At 38.5% G+C, this 21,629-nt stretch overlaps 2 protein-coding genes across 3 annotated transcripts in view; one reads left to right on the top strand and one right to left on the bottom strand.

Annotated features, from left to right (window-relative positions):
- ACOX3 (acyl-CoA oxidase 3, pristanoyl) overlaps positions 1 to 2,392 on the bottom strand; it is a 30,805-nt gene extending 28,413 nt beyond the window's left edge. The window contains exons 1-2 of one of the 2 annotated variants that reach the window (XM_062493355.1): positions 2,225 to 2,392; positions 567 to 800 (exon numbers count right to left, since the gene is read on the bottom strand). In XM_062493355.1, coding sequence (XP_062349339.1) covers positions 567 to 800; positions 2,225 to 2,392 — 402 coding nt within the window. The remainder of the gene's footprint in view (positions 1 to 566; positions 801 to 2,224) is intronic. The other variant, XM_062493356.1, reaches the window with a different exon arrangement.
- Positions 2,393 to 4,727: 2,335 nt separating this feature from the next.
- On the top strand, positions 4,728 to 20,642 carry TRMT44 (tRNA methyltransferase 44 homolog). The gene is made up of 11 exons (XM_062493354.1): positions 4,728 to 5,133; positions 6,637 to 6,754; positions 7,599 to 7,818; positions 8,741 to 8,809; positions 10,974 to 11,081; positions 12,481 to 12,552; positions 15,167 to 15,273; positions 15,921 to 16,104; positions 16,660 to 17,050; positions 17,884 to 18,000; positions 20,413 to 20,642. Exons 1-11 carry the CDS (start codon positions 4,728 to 4,730, stop codon positions 20,640 to 20,642), a joined length of 2,022 nt encoding a protein of 673 aa, XP_062349338.1.
- Positions 20,643 to 21,629: the final 987 nt, after the last annotated feature.

Genomic DNA, 21,629 nt, shown 5'->3' with positions numbered 1-21,629 from the left:
ACGAATAATAATAATAATAGTAATAATAAATTAATTAATTCAACTGATAATATGACCAGCTATGTTGAGTATCCTTTGTGAAAGACCCATCTGGGAAACAAATGATTAACAGAATTCAGCCACTGATGTCAGTGAGAAATTTTAAACAGATTTCCATTCCTTCTGGATTCTGTTCTTCATTAAGACACTGGGGCTTAAGCAGGTAAGTTTCTGATACCTGCAGATCTTTAGCAAACACAAGCAACCACAACTACCAAGTTCTTTGGCTGCCCTAGAGAGGAGGCAGAGGAGTAAACAAAATAAGGCATCAAAATTTTTTTCTGTATCTCTGCATGCACTGTTTCACCTTTACTTTCCAGGTGGGATCCCAGTGGAGACAAGGGGTTAACAACAAAGATTACCCACAGTTCTCTGACTCCTCTAAACACTTAAAACTTATACCATTTTTGAAAAGAAGGGACAAGGAAAGATCAAGTTTTAATAAAATAGGCATAAAGCAACAGAATTCATTATTAGAAGTTACTAAAATTCAAACATACACACTATAGCCCTTGAACTGTACTTACACCACAATGCAAGCAAAGCTGGATACACAGAGACCAGTCGTACATTCCTAGAGAGAGCACCATATTCAAACACCTTAATGGGTTCTCCATCACCTCTTGCTGAGTAAGAAAATCATACTCAAAGAGCCTTTTACAGCGCAGGAATGTCAGCTCCTGGTATTTCTCACGGCACAAATCTTCTCCAGGATGATGTGCAAAGAGAGGATCATTTTCAAGAGCAGAGAAGATTCTGTTCTTGGAGGGGAAAAAACTGACATGAGAATATTAGCATTAACAAAAACAGTTAACTTTCTTCTACAGTAACACTGGGTCTCAAATTACAAAAATTTGCTGGAAGCTATAAACTTAAAAAGCAAAAATTTCAGAGAATTAGAAAATATATTTAAATAGACTGTCATATATACAGCTCATGCAGCTAAATTTTATGACATCTCCTTCACCATGAAGTGATTAACTGACTCACTCTGAATCTACAAGAACAGCATGGTAAAACTTGCTTTGTGTAGCAGGCTTCACTATCTTAATAGACAAAGCTGCTGGCAGAATCTAAGGGGGAAAAATCCCTCAGTCTGAGGATAAAGGTACAACTCCAGGGCTTACATTCAATTAGGAATATGCCATGATGGTAAAGCCATTAAGCTACCAAAACTGCTCTGTCCCCACATGGAAGTTGAAAAGGACTCCATTTAATGGAACCATCACGTGCAGCATTTAAATGTGGAAATGTGCATCTTTTAATGTTGTGATTTGTATCCTTTTTGTATTAGATAATATATTATGGGGGTTTTTTATCCCTGAGTCATCAAGATTTTCACATCTTCTTAACTGTCTTTCACATAAGGAAGAAACCCAGACTTCCTGTGCTTTCCTTTGAAAGGCAGTCATTCCCTTTCTCTGTGTGAACAATTCTACGTGCCCAGACAGCTTTGAAACTCCTTCAGACACAAAGTGCTTGTGGCTTTTTCTGTGCTTGAACAAATACCAGTCAGATGCAGAACCAGGCCTTTTTGATTTGTCTGATCTACCTCCTAGGATTTTTATAATTATGGTGAAGATTCAAGACTAGCTTAAATCCATGTAAATCTACACCTCCTTCAGAAAGCCAGTCTTTCTCCTCCTATATCTCCAAGTCATGCATTTCCACACCATCTCTTGTGCTGCAGTTCATCTTTTCTTGGTAGGGTTAGCTTTCAGAAAGGTTCACACGCTAATCTCCAACTACAATGCCACATAAGCACTTAAGCACAGAGCATTGTAGGAAATTGGATCAAAGTAAGACACTGTTTGACAGTGGCTTGAACTTAGCTCTGCATAAGTGCCTTGCAAAATCATGGGATCTGTAATTTAATGCAAACAGTCAAGAAATATGGTAGAATAAAATTCTTTCTCAGTTTGAAATGAACACTCAAGTTCTGAAATGTAGCACCTGCTGGTCTCCCCTGTAGTGATGTTGAGTAATTAAATGAGTCTTATGAGACAGCAGAGTAGATTGCTTAAAATTTCAGCTCTGTTCTGAAAATTGGCTGGAAATCAAATTTTTTCATGCTCCACATTTACAGAGTATTATTAAGTATACTCTCCTGGAAAAAAACAAAACCAAAAACCTTCTACTTATATCTCCATAATCAAAACATGCTTACAATTCTTGCAGAATTTACCTTCAGCTGGATGATATCTTCACCATCTATGAACACTGCCATCTCCTTCCAATTGAAGGAAGCTTTCTTACGATATCTGGAAAGCGGGCCTTCAGGAAAATCTGGCAGCAAACTATCCCACGAATTTTGGTTGCCAGTCATTTCTTTCTGATTCAGTGTGGATGCCATGGTTAGCTAACTGCAGCAAACAAGAAAAGATAATACACAAACTAAAGCACCACACATGCCTGTTTTTTTAATTATAAAAAGAAATTAAAATAGTTGTTAATTAAATCCATGGACTTGTTTAAATGTATGAGTACAGCACTGCAGAGGCAACTAAAAGCTAGTCCTTCCCTTTTCTAATTCAATTGGCCTAATACAAAGTAAGAAAAAATGCCCTTGATCCAATGGAAACGAATTACATCGTCTTTGTTATTAAACTGTGAGCTAAACATGAAAGAGAGACACCACTGGTTATCACCATATCATATGATAAGAAAGGGTGTGATAAAAGACTCAGGTGAGAAAATACTGTGTCTTAACAAATGGAGTAAGACCCCACAAGTCTGCTGGCAACTTGTGTGCATCTATGGGTCAGGCAACAGCACTACAAAACTGCACAGACCCTGCAGGATTTCCCTGTCAGTAGATACAACTGCAGTGGTTCAGGAGAGGAGAATCTTGCTTTTCAGTAGAACCTGGCCCAGAGAAGTAGAGGCTGATCCTCTGCTGCTTCCAGAAGCTGGTGTTGGAGAGCCCTCTGCTGCTCACTGCACACCCAGTGATCCCTGCCACCAATGACAGAGATCTCTGCTGCGCTTGGAGGGTGCAAAAACCAGTGGACAGGGCAGCAGGAGCTGGCCACGATTTAATGGGACTGGCTGAAAGAAACAACAAAAAGGTATAGGTAGGACATGCTGGCCCAGGGCTGGCCAGGGGCTCAGTATAGACCTTGAACATAATGAAGCACAGAAACTACTTCAGCAGTCTGCTTTTTCCACCCCTACTTTCCCCTTGTATCCTGATGTGTCTCCTTGATACCACTCTTTTCTTTCAACTCTATCCTTTTATGGAGGACATCCTCTAGGTCTGAACAGTACAAACACAGTAGAACTGAACAGCAAGATAGTATTTCTGCATGTGACTTCTAAATCAGTTCTAGGAAGATGCAGCTCCAGTACTGAGCAACATGCTTGGGGGGGGGGGGGGGGGGGGGGGGGAAGGCACTGAGAAAGTGTTTCAACCTCCAGCCCAATAAACAGATAGTACACTTCCAACTGGAGAAGAGGTAAAATAGGCAGCAGTTGGAGGCTTTTCACTCATAAAAGAGAAAAAGAGAAGAAAAAAAAAAAAAAGAGAAAAAAATTACATCATACTATTGCAGCTATTGCCTCTAACTTTATTTACATTGCAAATCAGTATATTACGTAAATGAGAAAACCTAAGAGTTCATTAAAAAAGCATTCTGTATTTAAAATAATTTTCATTTTTCAAGTACATTTAAAACACAAATTCTGACTTCATCCAATGTTTTAATATAATTTGGCTCCAAGTCAACAGTTTCAAAACAATAATTAAGAAATAAAAACAGGTGGTTACAATAGGAAAGCAACAACGGGCTGCCCTAAAGAATAGCTTCAGTTTTAATTTCAGCCTTGCTTTGGAAGTTTGAAACGTGTGTGAAGGTGGAACTAAAAACCACATTGCTTTCAATCTGCAAAGAACTGTTGCAGCTTCACTGTGAAATGCTGACTTGGAAATCTTTTCCGTGGAAAGTGCTCCTGCTAGTAATTCAAATTCATCCCTGGGCTCCAAAAAAGAGGTCATAGATCACGAGGGTCAGTTTGCAGGGTACTATCCTCAGCTGTTTTACCGAACAGTGACACAGCTCAGACACTTGGCAGTTCTCAAGAACAGTGATACTGTATCTTTATGGCTAAGAGACGACATAAGCAGTATTTTATTTAATTTTATTTTCTAGCGGCTCTGCATTTCCGAGCAATCTGCAGTCGGCAGTCGCCCAGAGCAGGGCAAAGGCAGAGCACGAACCGCTTCTGTGCGTGTTCACCGCACGGCCGAGCCCCGCTGCAGCTCCGACAGGGCAGAAACAGACTACGGAACGTACTGCTATTTACTGCAAAAGGCGTACCGAGATGTCTCCCCGGGCCGGGCTGACTGTCCGGTGTCAGTCAGCTGTCCGGCTCCGGAGCTGGCTCTCAAGAGTCGTTTCCACGCAGCTCCTCTGCACCCGCTGTCACAGCGGCACAGACCCTCCCCAGACAGAGCTGCCCACGCGGTGATGACCCTGCTGCCTCACGCCCTGCTGAGAGCTGGCCGCTCCCCGCGTTTTCAGCCGCAGGACGGCACCGCAGCGGTCTCTTGCGGCACTCGGAGCCTCGGAGCCGCAGGCCGGAGCAAGGGCACCCGGTACGTACCTGCGGCCGCCGCCGTCACCGCCTCGGGAACTGACGGGAGCAGCCTGCGACGGGCCCCGCCTCCCCGCGCAGCGCTGCGGCCGCGGATGGGGCCGGTGGGGACGGCGGCCGTGCGGGACCCCGGCGGCTCCGCGCTGCCCCGCGGCTTCTGGGCGGCCGTGCGCGTGTGGCTGGAGAAGCCGCAGGTGGCCAACAGGAGGCTGAGCGGCGCCGCCGTCCAGGCGGAGGGGACGGTGCTGCTCGGCGAGGGCGGGGAGATATCTCCATGCTTCGCCGCCGTGGGAGTAGGCGGGGGCGGCTGCGCGCAGGAGGGGCGGGCGGCGGGGGCCGCGGAGCTGGGCCGGCTCTGGAGGGAGGTGCGGGACCAGGTGCGGGACCTGCCGGGCGCCCTCGCGGCCTGGGCCGGGCCCGGCGAGCTCCGCGCCGTGCTGAGGTCGCTGCTGCCCCGGGGCCGCCCCGCCGCGCCCCCGGCCCGGGAGCTGGCGGTGCAAGGTGAGCGGGACCGCGCTGAGGGCGGCGGGGACCGGGATCGGGCCCGGGGCGCAGCGTGCGGGGCCCGTCCGCTCTGAGATTGTCTCGCAGATGAGAGAAACGCCGCTTTTTTCTCTCCTGTCTGTGGGAAGGAGGAGGGACTTTTGTCCCGATCGTGTGCTTAGGGTTTATTTTTAGCTTTCGGTGCTGCTCTAGGAAGGAGTGACGTTTCAGCAGTTATATAGAGGCCAAAGGCCTGGGACACTCAGGAACTCCTGTCACGAAGAAAGCTGCCCACGGACAAACTGCTCGTAGTGCAGACCGAATTACTGAAGAAAGAGTAGGCAGCTGTGGCACCCGCATGGCCAAGTGGAAGTGCTTGTATCGACTTTCTTAATGTTTGGTATTGCTTAAGAAAGAAACTCAACTTTTTTTCTTTCTCTTTGTTTTGTTTTTGTTTTGCTTTGGGGTGTTTTTTTTACACTCTATGAAGATAATATGCTGCAATAAATCCTGCCAATATAAAGAAACTTATATAGGGCAGAAGTTGACACTGTTTTTAAGATAAATTTTGGAAAAAACGTTGATACTGATTAAATTCCAGTACTAATGTTTTGGAAAGAGTCGGAATTCCAGAAACAGCTCGACTTACAATTCAGAAAGACTGATAGTCATTTATGGGGCACACTTGGGATGTTCTTGAGGCCTATGATTCTTACCTGATGCCTTGAAAAAAATTTACATGTTGCAGTTTTGATTTTTTTTTCTTTTGATTCTAAGAAAAGATGCTCCTGAGCTGCATCTATAGAGTGTGTCTCTAAGAAAAAGTCTAGGAGCCTAGGGGATTTTTAAAAATTGATTTGTTTGCAATTAAAAAATGTTAGAGGTGGAATTGCTAAGGATGGGCAAAATAGTAAGACTTCACATTTGCTCTGTTGCTGATTAATTCTTTCTTGCCTAACTCAGAAAATTTTGGAGTCCATTGAAAATTGATTATGTAGCCAGGATAGTATTTTTAGTTGCAAGAATGTTTGTTTTGATGGTAATTAAAAAAACATTTTCAAAACTGAGAATTTAATAAGTTACACTGAAGAAACTGTCCTGGGTAAACAATAAAAAAAGATTTTTTAATTTTTAGAGGAAGTAATAATGCATACACTCCTTCTTTTCAGGACTCTGGATTTGCTGTGGGGTATGGAAAGCCTGCAGTCGTATACTAGAAAAATCTTATTGTTTAGATTTTACTTTATTAAAATAGTAAGGTTTGATGAAAATGAATGCTCCTGATGAGCCCTAGGTATTTTGGAAACATAATGCAACATAATGCTGAATTTGGAAAATTCAAATCATCCGGTAGTTTCAGATGTCAGGAGCACCAAGAAACAGATCTATTCCTGGCATTGTGGTTCTTTCTCTGTTGTCTTAGATCTCGACTCACTGGTTTGCAGGCAGAAGTTCATTTTGGTGCTAACCAGGGTAGGTTGCACCATGGAATAATAAACCTCTATTTGCATGTTTTTTCAGATGTTTACAATAGAACTGTGACCTTTCTGCCTTTGGAGGAAGACAGTAAAGGAAAATACCTCGTTAAAAAGTGCAATATTTATCAAATTCAACTTAAACACATAAAAGATGAGGAATGGTAAGTGTGGGAGTGAGAGAGGAAGCAAACAGTAAGTTATTGCAAGATTCACGCAGTGGTTTAGTATTGGTATGTAGGCAGTTTATGATTTTTTGCTTGATTAGTAAATTACAGTACTGATGTGACATGAGTGCATAGTCTTTTCTGAAAAGAAACATCTACAATACCCAGAATAACGTAAAACAAGCCTGTTTCACCTTTGAGCATAAACATTGACTGTATCTGTGTGTGGTCTAGAAAAAAATATGCCTCTTCTGGTCATGAGGATGTAGCATTGCCTGTGAGAAAAATTCTGTGGGTGTTAGTAAGGGTGAGGGTCAGACTGGAGTTGCTGTACACCCACGGAGCTTCAGTCACTGAAATGTAGACCATTCAGTTTTGTCCTGAGCATCTGGGGATGTAGCTCTAATAAAATCTTTAGAGATTATGAAATAATGAGTTATGACAGTGGATAAATTTTTCTCCTAAATTTTCCTGTTAATTTTCAGGAATTTCATAAGTTGACTTTCGTTGTTTAGTGTTTGGCTGTCTTGTGAAATCAGGTTGCTCATCATACAGGAGTCCTCATTTATTGTGTTAAATGAAGCATGGACTCTAATGTACAATGTTTGAATTGAGAGATAATGAGCTGACAAAATTCAGGGAAAACTGTTCTATTACCCAGTAACTTCACTAGTTTATTTTCCTTTTGTTTCTCTACATATTTGCTTATTCTCCAGTCTGGTTTTCTAACGCTGGTCTGCTGATTTTCTCCACTTAATCCTTGTTTTCTCTGTCCTTGAGATAGCTGAAATACTGAAATAATATTTATACTGTGTTATTTGTTTGTTTGCTTGCTTTTAAGGTCTGTATCTGTTGTAGCTCCATTTCCAGAAGATTGGTTTTCAGATGGGATTGTGTACCCCAAGCTAGCATGGCTTGGAAATGAACTTTTGTCCAAACTGGCTAAATGGTCCGTGGAGCAAAAGCCCAGTGAGTTTAAAAGTACACTCTCACTCATTTCCGTAGCAAAGTACAGCAAGGTTTATCAGGACCTCAAAGAAAAGTACAAAGAAATGGTAAAGGTAAGTTTAGTAGTAAGTGCAGTAATATTATCCTTCAATTTTTTAAAATTTGCTTTGTGTGATGAGGCTGCTCATTTCAATAAATTCTATTTTTTTTAAATAAAAGAAACAGTCAAATTATAATCTTTTTGGCTTCATGTTTTGGGGGTTTTTTTGCTGGTATGTAGGAGAATAGAACAGTTTAGTACTTGGAGCTGTTAGACATTTTCCAAGATGTATCACTTGTGATAAAAAGGAAGTAACAGGTTGGTGGAATAAGTAGACATCCACATTTTAGAAGGCAAAAATAAAACTCCTCGTTCTTCAAAACCTTTGGATACTGTAGTAATATGTGTTTGAGTTAGAGGAGCAGTGTTGTAATTTTTTTTCATATCCTGAAGAGCATCAGGGTGCTGTATGAAGTAATGTCTGTATTCTTGCAAATTTGGCTCTAGCTGCAAACAAAAAAATAAATAGGAAATGCTTCTGTAAAACACAGTGAAAATGCTGAAAGGTTTTACTGTTACTACTTCTGTACTAACAGGAAGATACATATGAGAGGAGGATTAGAGTTTTGGATAAGGCAGTGATTCAGTCTTTAGTTCTCCAGTAAAACTGCTGGTGTTGAGCTTTTTAGTCCTTGTTTCAATGCTTCATTTACATAGTAACACTTGTAAATAAGTAAAACATGCAGCTGCTTACTTGTGACCTGCAAGTGGAGCCAAAATGTTCTTGGAAGCTTTATTGTTTGGTTGAATCAAATGGTCCTTATATTCTCTGGGTATATTTTAGAGAGGTTAAAATGCAAAATCTGTGAAGTCCAGAGACCTGCTGAAGTGAGTAAGTATCTAAATTGCTGTGTCTAAGCATTTTTGAGGTTATTTCAGATGATGCAGAAAATTAATTTTATCTGTTTTTTCGTTCTATATTTTTTTTCCTGAAGGTGTGGCCTGAAGTGACAGATCCTGAGAAATTTGTTTATGAAGATGTTGCCATTGCCACTTACTTGCTGGTAGGGAACTGCTTTATCTAATAATATGGTGTAAGATTATATTTCCTAATAACAGAACCTCTAAAGATGATCATTTTAGAGGTAAACAAAAACTTCTTCATGAAGATATGGTGAAGATTTGCAGTCTTCTGCCACAGGAAATTTATCATCTACATACACAAGATTTATTTATTTCTCTAAGTGAGAAAGCCAAAAGCACTAATGTAGAAATGATAAGATGGATCAGTTGGAGATTAGGATTCATTGTGTTATAAATTTTTCTATTACTGGTTCATTTTATACTACAAACAAATAAAAACTTATGGTTTTTCACTGCCATGCCTTTTCTTTATAAAATTTCATCTCAAATCCCATCTTCAAGTGTAATAATATCAACTGCAGATGCTAGTGCTAGTGCAGAAAAATGCTTGGTGCAGTTTTCTCAAGAAAACTTTCTCAAGTTTTCTACACACTTAACATTCTGTGAAAATTCTGCCACCTGCAGTTCTTAGAAACTTCATGTTTTTAAAAGGCAGGCACATAAATATTTTAGTTTGCCATCCAGGGTGTGGTAATAGTTCTACATTGAACTAAACTTGTAGCATCTTACTTGAATCAGTATTTGTGAGTAAGTTAGCCAATTTACAATAATCATTGAGGACTAAGTTATTTTGATAATTAAGTGTTTAACCCCTTATAATCTTAGATAGTGGCTTGTGGAATGAGCTATGTAATAGACTCATCTTTATCATTTTTACCACCAACTTAAAATTCAGTGTTCAGAATTACAAATTTAGTTGTAGCCACAAGAAAATTCTGGAGTGATAGCATTTTTATACAGGTGAATGTTGGCTTACAGTGATTTTGTTTTGGCTAATATAGCAGTAGTTTTCAGAAAGTATTAAAGTTGTTTAATATGCAGTTTATGTAAATGAAAACCTAAAGCATAATATTAATAACCTAACCTGCAGCAAAATGTTCAGGTATCTATATGATGGTGTATATAACTCACTGTTTAGAAGTACATTGCACAGGTGATTAAGAAAAGGTAGGTACAGTGTTATTATTGGTTTATGGCATCTACGTATGACCTCATTGTATTCTGCAGTCATATTGAGATCACCCAGGGGCACGGCCAAGGACATAGCTGTTGGGTTTGTGTTGTGAAAAACTCTGCAGGAATTGGCAGATAGGTAGGATCTGTGAAGGAGGTAATTAGGGACTTCTGGGATACTGCCTAGAGCCAAAGTCCAGTGATTGGTACATCTAAAAACATAATCCATGAGATTAGCACACTGTATTTATCTTCAGCTTCTTTCCCTCTAGCAAAACTGCTATTCAAAGGTGACAATGTTACAAATACTAATTTTCACAGTTAAATATTCTTCAGGATTTTTGGGTAGTCATAGTGAAAAATCAGAGTGCAGAATTATGAATGTGTGGTCTCTAAGTTCTCATTTAAGGAAAAAGAGTTGGAAAGTGGTAAGCGTTAATCCATGCTCTGAGGAGAAACAGCCACTTACTAATTATGGATTAGATATCTGTGTAAAAGTACCTACTACACGTACAGATCAGGGACTAGAATTTGGGTAAGAGCTTTGGGGTCCCTTAGCTGGTATAGAATTTGGCTCAGTTAACTTGCTAGGTAACACTGTTGCTTTGTTCAGTAGAAGGGATGTTACATGTGCCAGTATAGCAGGAAGTAATTACAAAGAATATTTTAGGGTTTTTTTTCTGCTCTGCCATCAATGCTTTCTTTAAGAGTGGATCTAAATGCATCTGTGGTGTTAACTGTAGAGGCACTGATGAAATTGACTTGATATTTCCCTTGCTTTCCACTGTTCTTTTCTTGCATGCATTGTTTTAGCAACTTCTTTTACTTTTATGCTCATTCTAGCCCTGAGTTGTAAAGCCCCAATTAATTTCAACTCCCAATGACTCAAAATGGAGAGGAGGATGTGCTTAGCACTTAGAAACTACTGATATTTTACAAAATAATTCTTGTTCCACGCCATAAACAGTGCTTTGTTTTTTTAAACAAAAAGTTATTTTACCTGTGAGTGCAGTGAATGTTTTTTGTCAAGTCTATATTTCCAGCTTTATCCCATCATCTCCAATAACCTTTAAGTTTCTTACAGGGAAACTTGAGAGCTGAAGTCTAATATGTTCTGTTTTCTTGTCTTAGATTCTTTGGGAAGAAGAGAGAAAAGAAAAAGGGTTGACCAAGAAACAGTCATTTGTAGATCTTGGATGTGGAAATGGTTTGCTGGTTCATATTCTAAACAATGAAGGGGTAAATAGAATGTTTCAAAAAAAATTATTAAAAACTAGTTTCAGTATTCTTGCTATATTTTCCTTTTATCTGGTATGCAAATAGCCAAAATAAATTAATTCATGTTGCTAAAACAGGATTTTATCACTTTAGTTATTCACAGAAAATCCTACCAGAGGATTGGAAACCATTCATATATTTATCTTTATTGGTGTATTTCATTAAAATTCAGGGCTGTTTTTTCTGAGGTGAGAAACTAAGAAGAAAAAGTAATGGAGTATTTTAGTTATGCAAAAAGGAATGTGGAACTTTTATTCCATTGATTCTCTCTCACTAGATGTGTTCATGAACTTACTTTTATCCAAACTCAGTTCTACTTGTGATGTCCTGAAAATGTTTTTCTATATCTTTGAAAGCAATCCTGAGATTTCTTAATTTAAAATGCATGACAGCATACTGTACTTTTGAGAGTAACAATGTGGCAGCAGCATAATTCAGTTTCTTGAGGCATAGTTTCTGAAATAGCAGCAAAAGAAAAGTGAGACTAAACAAAACCCATGTAAGTTGGGTCTGTCTGTTTCAGAAAATTGTATTTTCCACTTTTGGGAGAACATGGGAAAATTTTTAGAGGAAGTGAATATCTCTTACTAGATAAAGGGATGTCATTGGGGGAGTAGGAGAATGTTCCAAGTTCTCCTAGCACAAGGTGTCTATTCTTGTGTGGCCAGAAAACTTTTTTGTAGTATAAGCTGCTGTTTTCTGTGTGGATTTTTCAGTCATTCATTCATTCAGTGCTGACAAATATTGACTATAAAAAAAATAATGTATAAGAGTTTTGTAAGACTTTTTTAGTAATCAATTCCCTTAGTTCTGCACAAGGTTCTTGAATTTCAAATACTACACATTCTTCATTTCCTTCTTTAGTTTTCAGTCTATCTCTTCTTCCCTTTAATTTAAACAGGGAAAATGTATTTGGGCTTCAGTAGCTAAAAGGTGGTTAAGGACTAAGGACTGCTTAGAGAGTAGCATTCTTCTTTGAGCCCTTTGGGTGCTGCAGTAGTACTCACCTTGTGAAAGGTTTTGATCTGTTAAAAACAAACCAAAAACCAACACTTCTGCTTCTACATTTGTAGAGATACAGATTTTCAAGAGCAGTCTCAGTAGCTGTGCCCAGGTAAAATTTTGAACCAGATAAATTTTTAAGGTTTCCTAGTAATTGCCTTCATATTTCGAAGGGAAGAAAGGGAGTAAAAATATTCAGCTTCTGCCTAAAAGAGCAAAGCTGGATTTTTTTACATGTCTAAAATTTAGCATGAATGAAATAATCAAAGTTAATATGTACATTTACTGAGCCTATTTGAAATTTCTGCTAAAAGTAATTTTGGCTAAATTGAATCTTTCTGTTGTTCAAATATTTCAGCATTCAGGCAGAGGAATTGATGTGAGGAGAAGAAAAATATGGGACATGTATGGACCAGAGACGCATTTAGAGGTATTATGGAAATGTATGTCAGTCTTACTGATATGTCCATTTATTCATTTGTTCATTGTTTCAGGTTGTATTGATGCAAATGTAAGGAAGCATACTGGGTATAGACAATTGTCTAAAGGGACCCATGGGTCTGGTGTGATGCTACTCGTATTTCTTGGGGATAAAGTAAGTTGTAAAGGGAATTTTGAGAAAAATATTGTATTGTACCCTTGCATATTTACAACTTGCTTATTTCTCAGCCGAGAACCACTGGCATGATTTCTACTGCATGTACGGATATGCACACCATGTAACAAGCTTTCTTTTTAGTGGAGGATCACTATTATGCAGCTGTGTTTGCATCACTAGTTCATAAAAGATAACAAAGCCATTCATAATTTTGGATATTTTCTTGAAAGTGATTTTGACCTCCTAGTGCTATGTTTTGTTTTGGGGGCAGAATTGTTTGTTGAATCTCAAAGGAGTGAACCTAAATAATTGCAATAATTGCCTTCAAAAATGAACAGGAAAATGACTCTGCAAAAGGGATTATATTTCAAGTTTCATGTTAGCATTTTTACGAACAATTTGAGCACAGGAACATTCACTTTGCTTCCAGGCAAATGATACTTAATCAGATACTTAATCTGATACTCATTAAAGCATTGTGCCGATGAGCAGTTGCCCTTTGGAGATGAGGTGTTCCTGGTTTCTTGTTCTGCCAGTCAAAAATTTCTTACTCTGTTCTGTCAAAAATTGTCAGCTCCCAATATAGTAAAATGATTTCGCACCTGTGATTATTCTCTAGTAGTGTTGTTTAAAGTTCATTCAACATATCTTTGGATGCTAACACATTAAATTAGGAAAGAGCATCAGTTTTCACAGATGGGAGGTTACAGATTTCAGTGGTGTGTGGCCTTCTCTTTGCCATCCTGCCATTTTGGGTACAGGTTGCCAAAACTGCCACATTCCTTTGCTGCAAGCAGATCTTACAGAAAAGCTTCAAAAACAGCTGATGACATCAAGCTGTTGTACTGTATTAAGTCACATCTGATCATGCTGAACAGCATTGTCTCTTTATCTTTGAGCTCCTTTTCATGTTCCTTTTTTTGCTCAGAAAAAAACAATAAAAATATATGCCAGGGAAAGTGTTGATTTATGCTGGTAGAGAGTTAGACAGTGAGCAAGAAGAGTGAAATTATTTTGTAAGGCTCCTGTAGCCATAGGAGCCACAGAAGGAAAGAGCACCTGCTCACAGCCTGTTGTTACTCCTGAAGTTAATTTTGTTTTGATCTTTACTTATAGCATGAGTTGCAGGGTGGATGTTGCTACCTGTGTGGTTCAGTACAGTACTAACAACATAAGTGGATGTTAAAGGTGACACTCTGTGTATGCAGACTGCTGTCAGACATGGTGAATGCAAATCTGATAAAGGGTGACTGTCAAAAAGGGCAGCATGGCACTGATAATTCATGCTATGCCTAAATTGAATGATCAAGATGAATGTAAAGTATGAGTAATGTGTTTAATCAACCTTAAGAAAACACTTACAAAGGCTTGGTAATTTCACATCCAGTAATCTGCCGAAAAAGATCTTGTCACATTCATTATCTAGAAATGTTTATACAAATTTCAAAATGAGCTGTAGTATTTCAAGTGAACAGTTTAAAGTGAACAATCGCCATTTGATCCTTAAGAGGCATTTGGAAAGTAACCAAGATAGTCTAAATTCCCTAATAAGTAGTTTTGCTTTATTTTATTCTTTAATTCCTGTACAGATACTGCTTTGCATGTACGTGTGAATTTTAAGCTCTTGAAACATATATTTTCTCTATAAAAAGAGATTGTGGGCATCATTTTCAGGAGTTTTCCTAAAGGTCTGTGGAAATTAAAATCTAAATTTTTTTTTAAAATTTGCCCAGTAATTCTTTTAATATTCATACACATTTTCAGGGAAGAGTGTCTAATACCTTAGTGTCAACATCTTTCAGTACTTTCTCTGGTGAACGTAGTTCAAAGTGAAAAAATGTATTTGTGAGGCACAAAGATTATGGGCACTGTAGAACATTTCAATTTAGCCTGTATGAAGAATTCATCCTGTTGGTTTTATTTGGGCTTTCTTTTGTTTGTTATTGTTTTATGATGTGTGAATGATAGCATGTGCAGAGTGGTGTTCTGTATACTAGGATTTGATTTGGGCAGCATCTGTGAAGGAGGAGAAAATAACAATGAAGCTGTGTTCTGATTAATTGCTGTGTGAGTCCTACAGGCTTCGAGAGAGCAAATTAAGTGCCTTTCTGAAAAACTGAGTTCAGCTATACAAGTGACAGGAGGAGATTGTCAAGAAATCATAATCTAGTGTATGATATTTGTTTATATATATTTAAATGCTAGATATTTTGATCAGGGTAGTTATTCCACTTATTTTCTGACCCATGTTTTTTGGGTGTTTATTGCTTAATTACTTCTCTGTAGCTATAAAAAATTGCTAACTGAGGAAAACGGTGTCTGTGGTGCTCATTCACCTTGTGTTTGTCAGCTGGTATTACTTTATATTATTGCTTAGTGCTTTAAATAAAATGCTTTAAAGAAACCTGTGATAGGATTCACTTACTGTGTTGTTCTGTTTTTTTAGGAAGCTACTATCATTCCAGGTGACAGTCATCTCTTTCCAGACACTGACTGGCTTATAGGAAACCATTCGGATGAGTTGACACCATGGATACCTGTAATTGCAGCCAGGTATTTTTGCAGAGGGAGGGGAGTGGGATGGAAGGAATTAAAAAGACAAACAGGCAGAAAAATAAAACCAAACAACCCCTCCATAATTACCTATGTGGGCTTGGTAAAAACTGTTAGCTTTGGTTCTACACCTGTTGTTCTTGTACGACTGGCTACTTCTGATGTAAGTTGATTATTTTTACAAAGTGTTTCTCTTTCTATGGAGAAGTGCAGATGCAGTACTTACTTCCTCATAGAATTCAGTGCAGCATTTTGCTTTGAAATTCAAAAACCAAAACTACTTTTTATTCCTTGTACATGACACTTTTATTTGGGTTTTTGTTGTGCTTTTTTTTTTCTTGTAAATACAAGCTTATGGTTCTGCCTTGCCTTGAGCTGTTGTGCTCTTTACACCCAGCAACAGTAATATAGAGTTTACTTCTGCAAAGTAAGTTGGCAAAGTAGGTTGCTACATCAAATACTTTGTGAAATGGTATTTTAGACTAAAATAATAGTTCAACTGAAAGAGCAAGTTATAAATATTATTGCATGAAGCTCTGTTGATTAACAAAAAATTCCATTGTTGCTTTTATCTGACAGGTTGTCTGTTAAATTTTTGTGTTTTCTGAAATAACTTACTGTTCAGCAGTTTGTTATCCTTCATATAGGTCTTCCTATTCATGTTGCTACTTCGTTCTGCCATGCTGCTTCTTTGATTTCCATGGAAAATACAGCCGAAGGCAAAGCAAGAAAACTCAGTACAGAGAATATCTTGATTTTGTTGCCCAAGTGGGATTTGTATGTGGCTTTCATGTGGAAGAAGATTGCCTTAGAATTCCATCAACAAAAAGGGTAATTTTGGCCTCTGTAGGGCTTTTGTCTTTTTTTTCAATTGGGTACAGTAAGCTCTGAAAAGAGATTAAAAATACTTATTGTTTTCTTGGGAGTTCTACTCTTAATGTCATATGTACAGTCCTAAAACAGGAAAAAAATGAAACATTTCATTATTTTCTTGTGTCACTCTGTATGATGGAAAACTTGAAAAACCTTATATTTTGCCTTAATTTTTCTAACTGCATGTCTTACTTTTTTGTACTTAGTTTTGCTGCTTTTCTTGTCCAGTGAAATTCAAAGTGAAATGTTCTTAGAGTAGGAAGTGGAGGGTCAGGAAAAAAATTTTTGCTGTGTGATTGTATAGCATGGTGAATTGTGATTTGTTTAGTGGATTTCTTCTGGGGGACCAATATTCAAAGACTGGGATTAAAAACCCCTCAGGTGTTACTGAGGGTTGAGTTGGTATTGGATTTTATTTTAGGTATTGAGAAGCCTGCATGTACATGTGGAGGTTGTGGGGCTGGCTGTGAGTACAGGACTCTGATAGTGATTTCCCTGTTTGTACTAAAATAGGTCAGCTTTATTGGGAAAAGCAGGAGCTATCCAGCTGCAGAGCATGCTCTGATTGACAAGCAGATAACACAGTTTATTAACAGTCGTCGGGCCTGTGCTGTGGCCACATGTGACAGAAGGGTTGGATTTAACCATAAAGATCACTGTGATGGTCTCTGCAAAGAAGCAGGCTCAGAACCTCCTGAAGATGAGACTGAGACAGCTGGTACAGTTTGGATGCCTGGATTTCAACCCAGAGAAAAAGTAGAACAAGTCAGAAATTGTGCTTCCCTCCCTCGGGATTTTGTGGATGAAGTGGTTCTCAATGTAGCAAACTTGCTGTTGAATGCTGACCCCCAGAAATCATGTTCTGATAAGCAGGGTGAAAATATGAATACCTGGAATCAAGGAGGTGATGTTATCTTTCCTTTACACTCTCTTTAGCTGGTAGAACATGTCTTTTCCAGCAAATTTATATGTTTGTGAATAGATTTTTAGGAAATGCTGAGAACAATACAGTCATAATCAAAGTTGCTTTTTTCTCCACCATGTTTTATTGCAAATAGAAGAATATTTTAAGATTTCTGTGAGTTTTTTTCCTGGTTTACACTTAAATACTATTACAGAATCCATTTTTATTAAACCAAACCCTACTAAACCCACAACTCTACTCTGTTTGGGGAGAATACTCTGATTTAGAATATTAACATAATAATCAGTTATAATTCTGTAAGAGTTTGTAAGAAGTGCTTTGAAGTGCCATTAGGTTACAACATGATTAGGAATTTTTAGTTTTAGCAACAAAAACAGTGTTAAGCAGCTGTTAATTGTATAAGCAAGTCAGTTCTCACTACTACCATCTTTCCATTTTCTTCTGTCTGTTTTTATTTCTTACTCACTGTAGTTTGTCATATTGTTACTGACTGAGTCTTCTAACTACATACTTGTAGACAGTGCTTATTGCAATGAAGGCTACATGCTACTGTAAAAAAAGCAGAGCAAATAAAAATTGTGTCTTATTGTGGAAATTCTGACCTGAGTCCTGTAAAATGAAAGCTGCTGTTTTAGACAATGTACATATAAAATATATACCATACATCATATTGTGATAAAAAAGTTGCTGCAGTACTGGTAGTTAATTCTGCCATTGTGCTCATAATCATTATCATTACCTTATATATAAGCTGAATTGTGTTAAGGTTTTCTATATTTAAGTTTTTAATAATTCTACCATTTTTATTGCAGAAAGCCTTTCATTGAAAGAAGTGGCAGAACACTTGAATAAAGAGACTTTAAAAAAGCTGAAAAGTGAATATGGAGGCCTGCAGACACTACTCAAGAACAATCATCAAGTATTTGAAGGTAAAGGAATTTTGAGTTTTGATTTTTTTTTTCTCTTAATCATTTATTTTATCTCCTCTTCAGTTAAACCTAACTGAAAAATTACTATGGTGGTGGGTTTTTTTTAACTGCTTTTTTAATCTTTGTGGAAAGCTGAATATTCTGTATGTGTCCATTGTTCCAAGATAATATTAGTAAAGCTCTTATGAATGAGATAGGTAAGGTGTCTATCAGCAAAATGTTCTACACAGACTGTACCTGAAAAGACAAACCTTGAGTTTAAGTGGCTAATTTGGAGCTATTCTTTGGCCTTTTATTTTTGTGTCTTCCTAGCTTTGAGGCTGTCAAATACAGAGCAATTTTACTAAAGCATTTAACTGAGGCTTAGTGTGACTGTACCAAGCCCCAAAGTGTAAATGCTGACGTGAAACAAAATTAGCCTCCTTAAGAACCTATAATTGTGAGGCTTGATGTGTTTATGTTGCTTGTGGTAGCATGGCAGAAGGAACTCAGTAGCAGGGTTCCATGGCTGGCTGGGTTTGTTGATTGCAGTTTTTTGGGTTAGTTTTTTTTATTCCCCCTGTTGTAATGTGTGGTGACAGCGTGCTTTTTGTAATTGGTTTGGGACTTTTTTTGTCAGTATGAGGTTTTGCAAAACTAAAATATAGCTTTGAAATAATATGAGGTCTTCAAGATTTTATCAGTATTAAAGGTGCTTCAAATTTCAAAGTGTGTTATGTCCTAACAGTTCTGTGTCTCCTGTAAAACACAGATCAACTAATCCATGGCAAGTAATCCTGAGTATGCAACCTGTTTGTTGCCAGTGGTCATCTTAAGCAAGTTTAGCATCCACTGAAGATTTCTGTACACTTGGCTTATAAAATCCTCCTGAATTACCATCCATTAAAAGGAGTTGGTTGCATGGAGTTTATGTGTCTGAATTTGGCTCCCTATCATTAGGAATAGGTGACAGGTTTTGCAACATGTTACACTGTAAACAGAATGAGTGTTTTAAATTGGCTTGGAGGCCATGTACACATTACCTATAAAGAAGGGTCTGACTTAATCTGTCTCAGTAATTTACCTCACAGGGACACTCCCCAGGGCTTGGGGAGAGACCATGTGATTCTTCCCTTAGTAGCATGTCACCATAAAAGGAAACTTTTGAAGGTCTCCAGGGACATTGCTCCTACCCAGGAGGACAGAGAAGAACGTGGCTACAGCTCTTTTGTCAACTTTACTGAGTCATTTTTCTTTTAAAACATGGAAATGGATGGATGTACACACACACACCAAACAAAAAGTGGCTCTTAGAATAACTGATCAGTGGTGGTTTCTTTAGATCAGGTATCTTGTCCAATACAAAAGTGATTTTTCTAGGGAAAAAATATTCTTGAGCATAAACAGCTGCTAATTTTTCTTCGTCTTTTGCAAGGGATTTTAAAAGTCAGCTGAAATTGCTTCTTGACTGGCTTAGTATGAGTTCACATCTGTCTGTGTATCACAAGGAAACCTGGAGACATTAATTCATCCAGTGCAGACTGTGTGATATTCAGCTTTCACTGGACCTGTTACTTTTTGAATAGCAATTATCAAATGCGGAATGGTGTTGGTTAACTATCCCAAGCTACAAGTGTCTGATACAGAAGGTGTGATTGAAGCAGAATATGAAAATAGAGCCTGACTACTTAAAAGTGGCAGATTCTTCCCTCTTCATTTTTACTGTTGTTTGTCATCTGTTTTTTTCTTGATCTCTGGCTAACTTTCTTTCATCTATTTTGTTTACTTGTTTAAGGAATTGACAGAGATTCACAAGTGTGTGTATGTGCAGTTTATGATCCTAACACAGCAAATTAATTTTAAAAGCTCAAAAGTGCTGAATCCTTATTAATCAATGATAATTCAGTGTTGATTCACATGAAGGATTAGACTTGTCATCTCCTTGGTGCAAAGCTTTTTTTGGGTCAGTGAACTGTGAAAGTAGTGGAAGACACTTGCTGGTAATCACATTTGAAATGTGGAATCATAAAACTACAAACATAGGAAGAATTACAGTTCTTGAAGTTGAAACTTCTTTTGTTAAAACTTGCAATCTAAGTTCAGGTGATTTTAGCCAAAATGCTCCCAACTGCTATGTTTAAAATGAACAAACAAACTTCTACAAAGATGATGCAAAGGAGCCCCAAACTATTTAGCATCCCAGCAAAACGTCTCTCAGGGAAATCATTCAAGTCTCTTTTTTTTACTGTGTCTGCATTGTCTTGGTTGGTTGTGTACTTGTTTCTGTTTCTGTACAAATGGCTCATCTGGTTTTGCCTGAGTGATTCATTCATAGAATGTTTTTTATACACAGAATGTCACTGCAGTTTTTTCCAGTATAATTGCCATGTCTGCCTACTAACAGCTGCATTTTTGTTTGTTTTTAAATCTTAGTTCTAAATGGAAGAGTTCATATTCGTGACTGGAGAAAAGAGAAACCAAGTAAAACTAAACCTGAAGTGAAACGGCGCCTTTCAGCTGAAGCATTTAAAACACGCCTCTGTTGGTTTTTCATTCATCATCCTGATGGTTGTTCTTTACCTTCTGAAGCTTGTCCATATGCCCATGGGACTGAGGAGCTAAGGCAGTCTCAGATAATTAAAAAGAAAAAACATATACAGTAATAAAATGTTGCAACTTGTGTTTGGGCTTATGTACATAGCAAAATCTGTGATTGAATTTGGGACTGCCTAGTGCGTGAACATCTGTACAGTATGGAGGGATTTTTCTCATTTCTGTGCATCTTATTTTGCAGTTGGCTTACAAGTTCTCCTGTATTTCTAATTCTTTATTTTTTTATTAGCAGGGAATAGATACAGTAAAGTACATATATATTTTTGGATTTGTCATGCCTTGTCCAGCATGCATTTGTATAAGTAGAAAAGTTTAAAAACTTAATTTCCTAGAAAACTCCTCATGATCCTTAATCAGATCAAAAGTACATGATGCACCATTTTCAAACCCTGAAAATTAGCCTGTTTTGTTCCACATTTTGAAGAAATACTAAGGAAACTTCTCTGTCTGACCATCCAGGTGCCACTCTGGCGGCCACACGTGCAGCACCTGAGCATGGACTGAAGCCCTGTGAAAGCAGTCAGCTCCAGTGAGCCCACGGTTGCCCTGCTTGACTCCCTACACCCCCACACTCATGCAGTCAGGCAGGGTTCCTTTATTCCATGGCTCCAGGATTCCCATAGCACAGTCTCTCACATGTCTCAATCCTTCAAATAATTTAAACTTGGTGTGACAACAAAATAACAGCTCAAGCTGCTGCCTCTTAGGAGGGACCTTGTACAAAGGAACTCCTGGGCTTTTATACCCTCACAGGCCCAGCACACAGAGTCAGGGCGTCCTCAGCTCCTGCCTCATCCCTGAGAGTCTGGTGGTGCCACAGGTCCTCAGGCCCTTTCCTATGCACAGAGTGGCTTTCCTCAGCCTCTTGCCTGGGGCTCCCACTACCCAGAGCTCAACCTGCAGCTCACAATGCAGCTGCTTACCTTGCTACCTGCACTGAATGTGTTTCTCAGCAGGAGGATCTATGGCTTCTTACAGCTCCCAGTGGCTCTTGGAAGTCAGAAATGAGAGAGATTTTACTCTTTCCTGGCTTGATA

The sequence above is a fragment of the Cinclus cinclus genome, chromosome 5 (genome assembly GCF_963662255.1).
Source record: "Cinclus cinclus chromosome 5, bCinCin1.1, whole genome shotgun sequence".
NCBI classification, from domain to species: domain Eukaryota; kingdom Metazoa; phylum Chordata; class Aves; order Passeriformes; family Cinclidae; genus Cinclus; species Cinclus cinclus.
Note: the sequence above shows the minus strand (reverse complement) of the source record. Positions and strands in the feature narration are given on the sequence as shown.

What these genes read in the sequence shown, in the direction of transcription:
- TRMT44 (XM_062493354.1), top strand. Translation starts at nt 4,728, where the DNA reads ATGGGGCCGGTGGGGACGGCGGCCGTGCGGGACCCCGGCGGCTCCGCG. An exon ending in AGTACAAAGAAATGGTAAAG is followed by an intron (nt 7,819 to 8,740) that starts GTAAGTTTAGTA and finishes TTTTTCCTGAAG; the next exon opens with GTGTGGCCTGAAGTGACAGA. An exon ending in CAATCATCAAGTATTTGAAG is followed by an intron (nt 18,001 to 20,412) that starts GTAAAGGAATTT and finishes TTTAAATCTTAG; the next exon opens with TTCTAAATGGAAGAGTTCAT.